The 12,891-nt window shown below is 38.4% G+C and overlaps 1 protein-coding gene across 1 annotated transcript; it reads right to left on the reverse strand.

The window, feature by feature from the left end:
• Positions 1-3,399: 3,399 nt before the first annotated feature.
• On the reverse strand, positions 3,400-11,420 carry LOC135686514 (uncharacterized). The gene is made up of 2 exons (XM_089114197.1): positions 6,403-11,420; positions 3,400-6,370 (listed from the first exon to the last, which is right to left on the reverse strand). The coding sequence occupies exons 1-2, from the start codon at positions 10,945-10,947 to the stop codon at positions 5,435-5,437; spliced, it is 5,481 nt and encodes a 1,826-aa protein (XP_088970323.1). The 5' UTR covers positions 10,948-11,420; the 3' UTR covers positions 3,400-5,434.
• Between the last annotated feature and the right edge of the window lie 1,471 nt (positions 11,421-12,891).

Raw genomic sequence — 12,891 nt, forward strand, 5'->3', positions numbered from 1 at the left:
AATTTTCTCTAAAGTTATTTTTTTCAAAGCTAAGTTTGCCTAAAGTATCAAATCTTGATGGCATTTCTGGGAGCAAATCATTTCAATCAAAATCACAGGCCCTCTTTCCATTAGTCTGTTTCTGTAATTACTTAAAGCTGTGATTTTTACTTGAAGCATTACATTACATTACATTACATCACATCACATCACATTACATCACATCACATTACATCACATCACATCACATTACATTACATTACATTACATTACATTACATTACATTACATTACATTACATTACATTAAATTAATTACATTACATTACATTACATTACATTACATTACATTAATTACATTACATTACATTAGCGTCAGTGCTGTCGGAACGAAATTCATATTGGGGGGACTGCCCATTATATTCCTTCTCATTCAGTACAGTGTTATAAAAGAAAGGTACAACAGTTTAACAATTATTGGGGGGTTCCAGCACCCCAGCCTCCCGTTCCGACGGGCCTGCAGCGTAGGGGTGGGACTTGTTTTTACCATTAAAACTATAAAAAAGGGCGTGGCTAGTCAGACCTGCTGTAGCAGCAGTTGGCGCTGTCTCTGGTTATACTGGAACAAACACGTTCTGCTTTGTAGATGGTGAATGCATGCAATCATCGCCCAGAAATGAATTCACTGCGACAGAGTATAGGGAAGGAATCGAGGACGCCACTATCAGAGGCAGTATAGCAGAGACCCAGGAAAGGAACGGGGTCATACGCGCTAAAACCTTTTGCAAAATCATGTTGGAGACCAAAGCGAGCGAAAATAGAAAGACCAACATCATCAAAATGGACAAAACATGTTCATTTGCATGTGTAATCTCTTTGGTTTGCTCAATTCTTGCTGCTTTTTTCTGGGCAGTGCCAAGTTTAGCCATCGACAATACGAAAACAAATCCTGACATTAGGATAACCACTTGTATCAAGAAGTTATTTCGATCAGTGTGCTCTTGCAAGTCGTAAACTGTTACCTTGGACTGAAGTGAAACATCGCATTGTACACTGCTGGATATCAATGAGTACTTGCTGGAAAGAAGTAGACAGCTAAACGATAAGGCAATGGAGATAACTGTCTTGCTGAGAACACAAAGTTTGCTTTCTTTCTCTGTCCCTTCGTTTATTCGCTTCTTGCTGCTAGAGTTCAAAGTCATTAATGTGATTAAAACCAAATAGTTGGCAACGGTGTACATCAAGTGCGATAAATTTTTCTCATAACAAGAAACTTTGATGTTTTCCCATTTTCCATTTCGGTAAATAAAGACGAATTTCGGCAATGATATTGCAGTCGATAACACATCAGCTAAGGCCAGGCAAAAAACAAGACATTTGGCCAGATAATCTGCAATCCTCGTTCTAGCAAGCAATATCCTAACACAACAGCATATGTTGAGTATCCCCAAAGCAACAAAGATGATGATGGAAATGAGACCTATTTCTTTCATCTTGTTTTCCACTTGAAGACCAGGAAGAACGTAGCCGGCGTCACAGACCAAAACCTTCCGCAGGCTAGCAAAAACGTTGGTCAATACGGGACGCTAACAACCGCAGCACTGTGATCAGGAACGGGGGTGAGGACTTTACACAATCAACGATGGGAGACAGACTTCTATGAACAACGTTGATTAAAGGGCATGTGTCGTGAACATGATTGGCTAATACAATCATACAATACAATTGCACAATCATACGCTAACAACCGCAGCAATTAATGCAATACAATGCAATACAATTTAGTACAAAGCATGGAATCGAGGGCCTTTCAAAAGCCGCATACAGGGTGGCAGATAGAATTTTATTGAAAGAAGGCCGGTGAAAAAACGGGTGACAAACGCAGGCAAAATGCAAATAAAAAGACCAAATTGAAAATTTTTCCCAAAATTACACAGCGCAAAGTGAAGTATATATTTATATTTCCATGCATGAGCCTTTAAGATAACTTCCAAGCTAAAGCAAGAAACAATGTTTCAATTCATAATTTGTTCTTACTTAGACTATTAAAGTTTATATCAAACAAATGAATGACCTCATAATGTTTAAAAAGGTCAAAAAGGCCAGTTTTATTTAAGAAGCAGGCCAAAAACAAATTTTCGAGGCAATGAACTCTGAAAAAGGCCAAAAATTGAAAAATTTGGCTTGAAAAAGCCAATCTGGCAACCCTGGCCGGATACCCTGCTGTGGTGAGGATCTGGTCTATGAATACAAAGAATGCAAGAACAGGTGGCCGAAAAAATATTCAGCTCGCTTCGCTCGCAGTGCAGATGGGTCTTCTATTGTATTTTTGCTAGTATCAACTGTGCACTACAGCATTGGATTTGTTCCTCATTTTTTGCAGTCTTAAAAAGTAACTATGGTCATAGAAAAGGGGCTACACCCCAACAAATATAGCAGATGCACCTTTAAAAATGACAAGAACTGGTATCTTTTTAATATTTCATAGGAGCATGGTTTCCAGGTATATATCATTTTTCGCGACTTTGGTTTGTGATTGGAAATATGATACACAAGCGTGGGCCTCCTTATGATAATTTTCTCCTGGCCCGTTTTTAGGAGCCACAACGCCCTGTTGCTTACAGTATACGTTGTACGGTCCCCTTTTCTGTTTTTAAAGCAACCAGAGAGATTTGCTGCCAGTCGGCCTCTGCTTGTAAGGATACACGGGAGGTCCTTCGTCCTTAGTTTCCAACATTTACGACAATAGTAAATAAGTCCAGCTATAATGACTGAAAGATTTGTAGTGACCCTGCCTAGGCCTATTTTCCATCCTACGCCATACACTCGTTTCTGCCTATTCATCACATTCCACTTAACACGTAAGACATTTCCCAACAGGCAATTACGACATCATCATCATTAATCACCATGACGATCATCAGCATCAAAACACTGCTGTTCCCACATGACATTTCCTCTCCTTTGATCATCTGTCGTCACCTTGCCTCTCCCAACCTATGTATTGTTTTCCTAGCGTCATTCAATTATATTTACAACAATCAGTTTAGTATATATGTATGTAGATAGATTCATTTAATTTAGTTACGATAACCCCAGTTAAAGTCAACACGCGTCTTACTGAAGCTCCTCTGACTCCGTGTTCTCTGCACGTTAAATAAGATTACATCGAAGTTCTACTCATCAACGGAGGGTCGTCACAGAAACACAACTATGATAGGTAACGCCGCTCAACAAAAACTCGCGTTCCTATAGATTGCCAGAAGATGATGATAATAAAACAAACAGTTACATTTTAGACTGTGATGATTCGTTAATGAAATAAATAAAATACAGCGTTTCGTTGTGATAATGCGTTCGTTCGTGGTGATTTCAGGCGACAACTCTTTTTAAACAACTTAAAAGATTATACCCTATACAGACAAAGAAGAAGGCCCTTACGTAGGCGCTTGTACATAGGGTGACCAACTAAACAAATTCAACATAGCTTGACCTACCAGACTGACAGAGGCGGATCTAGGAGGGTGCTATGGGTGCTCGAGAACCCCTCAAATCCTTCAAGATGTGATATTTTGAAATTCCAGAATAAGAGGACACTAAATTAGAGTTTGTATCCCGTCTGAGCACTTTTAACCTGTTCTCTCTAATTTTAAAGCGAGTTAATTTACAGACCCGATTGTGTGGCTTTTATTGTTGCAAAATTTCCAGCAACCCCGGTCTCTGCTTTATTCCTTCGCAAACAAACTATAGCCAATCAATGAATGAGCTTGAGCATCCGCGATTTTAGAGCCACCAATAAAGCTTCAGATATCGCGGGTGCTCACTTTCGGCGGGAGCACCCCCTATTGTCAAACATAGTTCAAATTTTCATTTAGGCAGGCGGAAGAAGCGTGTTGTAGTTGTTTGTTGTGTAGAAATGGCGATCTGCACTCACAACAGAACTGAAGCGATTTCTTTTCAAATTTTGACAGAACGAAAGCGTGTGTAATGATGAGCTGAGGCCTGTACTTGATTTTTATAAACTTGATCCAAGAGATCAAGTAATAAAGCTCTGCGTTTGTAATCAGGGGTGGCGCTAGAGACAAACTGCCGACGCTGGATGTATCAAATTGCCGACAGAAAAAATTGGATAGAACATCTTTAAAAGCGATGTGCCCCATATAGCAGGGCCTCCAACGAATTGGCACCGAGGGGTCATGGCCCCCATTTTTTTACAAAGCAATAGAGCATTTTTCCAAAATCTTTTGTTGTGGGTGCAAAATGTTTCCTTGCGCCCTCCTCCCCCCACTTCCCATCCTGTGTCGGAGTCCTTGTACAGCAAGATTTTCTCGGCAATTTGTGCCTTGTAAGAAACTCAATGCGCAAAGATTGCCTATTGTTGAATATTTCTTCCTATCTAATTCACATAGAAAAAAGAAAAAAAGCATAAACTTTAGAAAGTTTAATGTGAATAATTAGTTAATCGATGGTTCTCTTTAAACTATTTGTTTGTCGCAAGCTTTGCGGTGAACAATGCTATTGAAAAAAAGTTGATGAAAAAGGACAAGTGCTTTTTAAAAATTTATTACGCAAAATGTGCTCATGATCCAAATGTTTTCATTGGCAATAATAATGTCTTAAAACAAAGAGAGAATACCTTAAGAAAAAAATTCATTAAAGACTTTATTTATGAAAGCATGATTCTGCTGTTAGGGTAAATTTCCTTGAAACGGTCCAAAACATGATCCAAATCAAGCATCTCTGCACGTTTCGCATGAATTCCAAGCAGCAACAGGAATTTCAACCGAGAGGAGCACCATGGTATTGTGGGTCATGCGAGGGAGCACCATGAAACAACCTCACAGCTATCACGGAAGCGACAGGATATAATGCCATTATGATAGTAAAATTGCCGAAGAAAAGCCATTGAGAAAACCATAAACCAACCAGTGCAGTTTTCTCGTCCATTATTTATGTCCTTCAAACAACATGTAAACGGGGTGACATCCAGCAAGTGCCGACGGTATTGATGTGTAAAGGTTCAGACTGAAATTCAAACTATTATGAAATACCAGGATAATATTTATTTGCATCATTCCGATACATCTTTATTTATAAGCGCAATCATGAACATCAAAATCCTTCGTTCATGTCCAAAATACGTCCTAACATAACGACGTTCAATTCAAAAAAACCTCTCAATATCTAAACGCTAATTCACATAAAAGCGTTCCTAATGAGATTAAACCTAATATCACGATACGCAAAGTAACCTAATTAACTACACAAATTAAAACAATAGTTTAGAAATACGCCTCGTTACTTCAGCTAAAAACTAAAAGCACAAAATCATGCAAGAGATTCAACAACGTTATCGTTTATAAATGTAGTTAGTAAGTCAAGCTCGAGGTTAGCCTCGTATTCAAATCATCCTCCCCCCTGATTGAGGGAGGTCAATCATATATTTAACCAAAGTGTTTAATTTATCAGCTCTTCAGCTTCTTCATCCGCAATAAATCGAATCGGTACATCAAACACATCAGACACTGCAGGCTCCGCAGCAGCAGCGATACCGTAATCTTTTTCCGAATCCTCTCGTACTTCCAGTGGATATAAATGAGTAATTGATCTTTTCAAAATAATAGATCTTCCAGCTGAATCTGTCGTTTTTACATCAGCTGCGCGAACAATATTATCTTTTCCAGGATAAACCTTTAAAATTTTCCCAAGTTTCCATTGTTGTCGTTTAACTTTGTCGTTCAAAATAACAACAACATCGCCAACAGCTACGATTCTCGCTCCGGTTTTTCCCTTGTTTTTGTGGAATTCTCGCAAAGTTAGCAAGTACTCGCTTGACCAACGATTCCAAAAATGCTTCAATAACGATTTAAGATGCGATTGGCGGTGTGTCAGTTTTGTTTTTGACGAATCATATTCAGCATACGTTTCAACATTCGGAGTATCGATAAGTCTTCGCCCTATAACGAGGGACGACGGAGTTAATGGTTCTCCAGCGAAATCACCGCTGACGTACGTCAAAGGACGTGAATTGACAACACTTTCGATTTCTATCAAAATTGTCTCTAGTTCTTCGTAGTTTAAGCGAGCATTTCCGACAATTTTCCGTAAACAACGTTTTACCAGTCTCACCATTACTTCAAAGAATCCGCCCCAAAAACTCGCGCGGGGAACATTAAATTTCCACTTTATTTTTCTTGCTAATGCATGTCGTTGAACAGTTTTGTCGCGAAATGTGCTGCCATTATCGGACACAACAAGTTTCGGAACGCCTCGTCTCCCTTGGAAGCGTTTAAAACAGCGTAAAAATGCTGGTGCAGATAAATCAGTACACAATTCAAGGTGCAACGCTCGTGAAACAGTACATGTAAATAACGCTATATAGGCCTTGTTCATTCCCTTTTCAGAACCGTATATGTTTTTTTTATATAAACGGGTCCAGCGAAGTCAACTCCGATATTTGAGAATGCAGAGTCTTCAGTCACGCGATAACTCGGTAAAGGAGCGGCCGGTGGAGAGTTATAAGCACGTCCTTCGAAACGATTACAAATGGTACATTTTGAAATAAGATTTCTTACAAGTTGTCTGCCACGTATAATCCAAAATGAACTACGCAGATCGGTCAAAGTTTCGGCAGTTCCGTTATGTTTCACGTTTTCATGCGCTCGCATTACAAGTAACTTCGTAATATAATGATTTCGGGGTAACAGTATCGGAAATTTAGATTGAGTTGACAAGTTAGCTTCTTGAATTCTACCTCTACATCGTAGTAAACCATTTTCATCCTCATAGACGCGCAAATAGACTAAATTTTTATCAAAGTTTCGCTCCGAAGATAAATGAGATTGGATCACGCGGAGCCATGATATTCGCGCATTTTCCACTTCTTCCACTGTTAGATCATTCGTTTCTATATCTTCCTTTAATAAACGCCGTTTCAAATTTTCCACGAAACGAAAAACGTAAGCAGAGACGCGAAATAGTCGATTTTCGTCACTGAAGTCTTCTGCTTTAATGACATTTTCAAGCGCATAATTCGATGCTGTGGACACTCCCACAAATACGTCACTAAAATCCTTCCGAGGATTAGATTTAGTTTCACGATTTAGTTCAAACGAAACGTCCTCCGGAATTTTAGTTTTTGTTTCAAAGTTCAAAACGGCAGGCCAATAGTTTTCTGATTTTGCCAAAAAGGTGGGTCCAAACCACCAAATTTCAGAGCCTGAGATCTGTGACATTTTACAGCCTCTAGAGGCTAGGTCTGCAGGATTAAGATCAGTTGGACAAAAGTTCCAGCATGAAGGAGGAACATGTTTTCTAATTTCTAAAACTCGGTTTTGAACGAAAGGTTTATATTCCTTTTCGCGACTGAAAATCCACCACAAAACAATTTGGGAATCTACCCAACAAAATATTTTATCAACTTCTATCACCGGCTTCAAGGCTTCTTTCACAGATTTAATTAGCCGCGATAGTACGAGTGCTGCCATCAATTCCAAACGTGGTATTGTGTCAGATTTTAAGGGCACAAGCCTTGTTTTTGCAGCCACCAAATCAACAGATATTTTGCCAGATTTCTTGACAACACGTATATAAACTGCAGCCCCAAAAGCAATGCTACTGGCGTCACTAAACCCATGTAGCTCAACATGGTCAATTTCATCCTTGTTAACATCAGTTACTGATCGATTTACAAAGACAGGAGGAGAACTTTGAATGTCCGAAACAATAGTTCTCCACTCAGTACTGATCTCCTCAGAAAGTTTTGTGTCCCAATTTACCTTTTTCTTGCAAAGTTCTTGAAAGAGTAACTTTAAAGGAACCACAATTGGCGAAAGTAAACCAAGTGGGTCATATATCTTAGCCGTTGAACTCAGAATTTCACGTTTCGTTACGAATTGGCAATCATTTGAAAAGATTTTTGAGAAATCAAACCTAATTCTGTCGGACGTTTTGTCCCATGCCAAGCCTAAGATTTTAGCATTATTCTCTATATCTTCGTTCTTAAATGAAGACTTCGAAAAACTTTCATCTTCTTCTTCAATTTTCCTTTCCTTTAATACATTATTTGCTTCGAAATTATTTGATTCGATCTTTGCAATTTCATCAGCCAATTCACAACAATTAGATTCCCACTTTCTTAAATTGAAACCTCCCCTTTTGAAACAGAGTTTCAGTTCCTTGTAAGACTCCAAGGCTTCCGTCTTAGAAGAAAAGGTGGAGATAAAATCGTCCACGTATAAGCAATTCAAGACATTTCGTACAAATTTTTCATTGCTTTGGGCATATTTGGCCAAATGAGCTCTGATAGTAGCATTCAAAACAAAAGGTGAACTGACGAGGCCAAAAACCAATCTTGTGAACCGAAAACAAACGATCTCGAGTTTGTCACTGTCAGAAATATCATTGACCCAAAGAAATCTCAGAAAGTCGCGTTCATCAGGTTTGATACTAACATTCAAAAATGCTTTTTCGATGTCTGCCATCAAGACGATAGGTTTAAAGCGAAAACGCAATAAAATGTCAAAAATTAACGGAGTAAGCGCTGGTCCTGTATAAAGGCATTCATTCAAGCTTGTTTCACCAGGCAACTTAGAAGAAGCATCGTAAACAATACGTACACGTGTTGTTGTTTTATCCTCCCTTACAACTGCTCTATGGGGAAGATAATGCGTTTTTCCAACATCAAAGTTAACAGTCGGATCGACTCTTTCAATTATGCCATTTTTCAATTGATCCGAAATAATTTTGTCATACTCATTCAATACTTCAGGATGATTCTTCAATTTGTTTAAAAGAGAAAACAATCTCTTTTCGCTAACAGAGTAATTGTCTGGAATTATTTTATGGTCTTCTTTAAAAGGTAAAGAGACTTCATAGCGATCGTTTAAAAACTCAACATTGTTCAAAAATTCATCGTAAACGGAAGGTTCATTCTCTTTTATTCCAAGAGTTTCATAGTCCCAAAACATTTTTAGATCATGTTTCAAATCTTCATCCTTACAAGGTTCGTGTAAAACCTTCATAACATGCGTAGATGTATGATACGAATAAGTGTTACCGCCATGAATGGGAACATTAACGGGTCCACTCAAAACATAGCCAAACCGAGTAAGCATAGCAGTAGGTCCCATGTTATTCTCCCCCCGTACGACATGGCCTAATACACACGACCAATAATAATCAGAACCCAAAAGAATGTCAATACATAAATCTTCATTACCAGTTGCATAATCAGCCAAAGGCAAGTTACGTATATGCGGAAAATGAGATTTAGCATGTCCGATTGGTTGATTTGCAAGCGGACTACACACAATTGGTACTGCATAAGCGTTCAAAAATAAGTTTAAACCATCAGTACATTCTACGCATAGTTGAACGACATCACAAACTGTGTGATGGGCGTCTTCCCTTCCAAACGTTTTAATAAAGACACTTTCTTTAGCAATTGTAGGGAGTGCTAATTTATCCCGAAGTCTGTAGCTAATATATGTTCTTTGGGCTCCTGAATCTAAAAGAATTCTAACATTAGCAGTTGTGTTTTCATTTTGCGGAGAACTTACTTTTGCTCTAGCGGTTTGCAAGAGAATATTTTGACTCATACCTTGTTCAAGATGTACGCTATGTTCACTTGGTTGATACTGCATATCACCCACCACCGGTGGTGGAATTTCTCTTCGATTTTTGACAGCAACTGGTCCTCCTTTTGTTGGGCTTTTCTCGGCACTGCAAATAGTGACATGATGTTTTCCACCACAAGTATAGCACTTTATATTCGACAAACAATTGACTGCAATATGCCCAGTTTTGAAACACATGAAGCATCTTCCATTTTGCATCAAAATTCTTCTTCTTGTCGAGGGCTTCGTGACGGTTTGACACTTCTGCGACGGATGGTCACCTTTGCAGAATACGCAATTTGGTTTGGCAACACGATTGCCTGACGTGTAAAGCGTGGATACAGTTGGTTGCCTTTCTTCCCGTTCTCTGTAAGGCGAAACTCTAGGTAACCTTTTCCTGCCATCATTCGGCATTAGAAAGCAATTTTCTCTTATCATCAGTTCTTCCTTGAAGGTATCTAACAAGCGCTTTAAATCCCAATTTCCGTTTCCTAACCGTCGGCTAATTGTGATCTTAAGTTCGTTCGGTAATTTTCCCAACAATACAGGGGTCAAAAATGTTCCGTAATTTTCCTCGGTTATCCCCAAGCCATCAAGACTGCGAACAACTGACTCTGTTTTATCGTAAAGGGTTCGCAAGTTTTTTAAATCGCTACAACTTTCAACAGGGGACAGCGAAACCAACGTCGTAACGTGTGTAGAGATCAAAATTTGTTTTTGTCCAAATCTCTCCTTCAAAATTTGCAAGGCGCTTTCATAATTTGCATTCGTGACTTTTAGACCGGCAATCGCTTCTTTTGCTACACCTTTCAATAAAGACTGCAGATATTGAAATTTAGTAACATTCGACAAATGAGGGTCGCAATGTACTGCCGATTCAAAAATGTCATAAAAGGAAGGCCAATTTTCGACCTTGCCGTCAAATGTTGGCATCGAGAGTTTCTGCAACTTTGCTTGCTGTTTAAACGCTCCTGTTGTTTCCGCACTGGAGGCCGACGAGGTATTAAAGTTTTCGTTTCCAATAGATTGACCATCTTTTAAACTGAAACTTCCAATTGCTCCTTCTATGATGCACAAGGCGTCTTCAATTTCACTCTCAAACTCCAATTTCTCCTGCGTCTCCTTTTCGACTGCTTCCTCCGGTAAAAGATCAAAAATTTCGTTGTTCAAAGTATCCAATTCTAACTTCTGTTTATTCAGTGTCCGTCGATACGATTCAAGTTTGTTCTTAGATAATCCAGATAAATCCCGTCCTTCTTCGGGTAAAAAATCTCCGTAACTAGACAACACATTTTTAACAAAAAGCTTATGTCCGCTTCGTTTCCTCACCTTTTTCTTTAGGCTATCCTCCATGATCGCTCAAAATATTTACTTAGCCCATGCTAATTCCAAATTCAAAATCGCCAGGTTCGTTCCCGGGTCACGGCACCATGATGTGTAAAGGTTCAGACTGAAATTCAAACTATTATGAAATACCAGGATAATATTTATTTGCATCATTCCGATACATCTTTATTTATAAGCGCAATCATGAACATCAAAATCCTTCGTTCATGTCCAAAATACGTCCTAACATAACGACGTTCAATTCAAAAAAACCTCTCAATATCTAAACGCTAATTCACATAAAAGCGTTCCTAATGAGATTAAACCTAATATCACGATACGCAAAGTAACCTAATTAACTACACAAATTAAAACAATAGTTTAGAAATACGCCTCGTTACTTCAGCTAAAAACTAAAAGCACAAAATCATGCAAGAGATTCAACAACGTTATCGTTTATAAATGTAGTTAGTAAGTCAAGCTCGAGGTTAGCCTCGTATTCAAATCAGGTATTGAGAAAGCAAAAATTGATTGGCTGCCGACAGGGGGGCTAACTAAAATCTTGGGGGGGGGGGGTAACTAAAATCTTGGGGGGGGGGGCTAACTAAAATCTTGGGGGGGGGCTAACTAAAATCTTGGGGGGGGCTTAAGCCCCGCTTAAGCTTCCTTTCGCTGAACAAAACATTACAGTGTGCATGTCGTGCATGTGCAATCTTTTGTGTGCATTTGTTACACTGTGCAGGCTCGATGACAACAAGGTAGATTTTGTTTCAAGTGCTGTATATTTAGATTTTTCATTTCAAAGTTTGGGTATTTGAGAGGACACCAGAATCTTAAATTGGAAGGTGATGAATCATTCAATGTAAAGCTTACATAAGATGAATACACAAGATGAAAATCTTACAAAATTTATAAACAATTGGACATTGGATTTTTTTGACAAAATCAAAGTTTTCTAGTATGTTCTGGCCTACACCTTACCTTATCTTAACTCTATAATATATGATTTTAATATTTGGTATTATTTGAATTCCAGAGGTTTTGAATAAGTATTTCCAAACAGGGGCGGATCCAGAGCAAATTTGAAGGAGGGACAGCTAGTAGTGGGGGCGCTGAAAAATTTTAAAAAATTGGTTATGAGAGTACGCTGTATACAACAATTTCAGATACTTTTCAGAATAAACAATATAACTTTGAGGTAACCTTGAAGCAAATAAACCTTTTGGTCCAAGAACCTTTTTCATCTGAGTCTCATTCTTCAAAAGGGGCGCAGAATTTCCAAAAAGGGGCGCCAGACTTGCTTCAACTCGTTGAAGGAGGGGCAACTGCCCAAATATTAGTGAGAGATTTAATAAGTGGTACGGATGGGGGACTGATAGAACCATTTTTTATGACTTTCTTAGATTTAAATTGATTCTAATTATCAACAAAAAGTGAATTAATGTGATTTAATTCGGCATGTGAATTAATTCTTAGAATAAAGTTGTATTGTAAAGGTAGAAAAAATTGATCTAATGATTGCATTTTTCATCGAACTGGAATCATCAAAATTCGAAAAATTCCTCACCTTTTGCGGCAACCAGGGTTACAGATTGTAACTTTCAGATAATAAGTTTATTGTGACACGCGCAATAATCTGCAAGATAGCAAAGACCTAACCTACTTACGTAAAAACGGTTCCTATTTTGTTTACGGTTCCTATAATAATTAAATGACGTCTTTTTAATTACACAGAAAAGTTTACAACGTCGAGAATATAGAAAAAGCACGGAAAAAGATGTACAAAGGGGTTTCTTAGTATATGTATTTTACCTTTTACGGACATTTTGTTATAAAAGCGAGTTCCCCAAAAAAATATCAATCCCGCTCTAGGTTGCTGCTCTTTCTTGTTTGTTAAATTCATGTCGTGGCATAATCTTAATGATTGTGCGTCTTTTTGCAACTGGTATTCCATGTTTTCTCTTCGATTGC

Source organism: Rhopilema esculentum, chromosome 19 (assembly GCF_057945365.1).
Source record: "Rhopilema esculentum isolate cy_ngs chromosome 19, ASM5794536v1, whole genome shotgun sequence".
NCBI lineage: Eukaryota > Metazoa > Cnidaria > Scyphozoa > Rhizostomeae > Rhizostomatidae > Rhopilema > Rhopilema esculentum.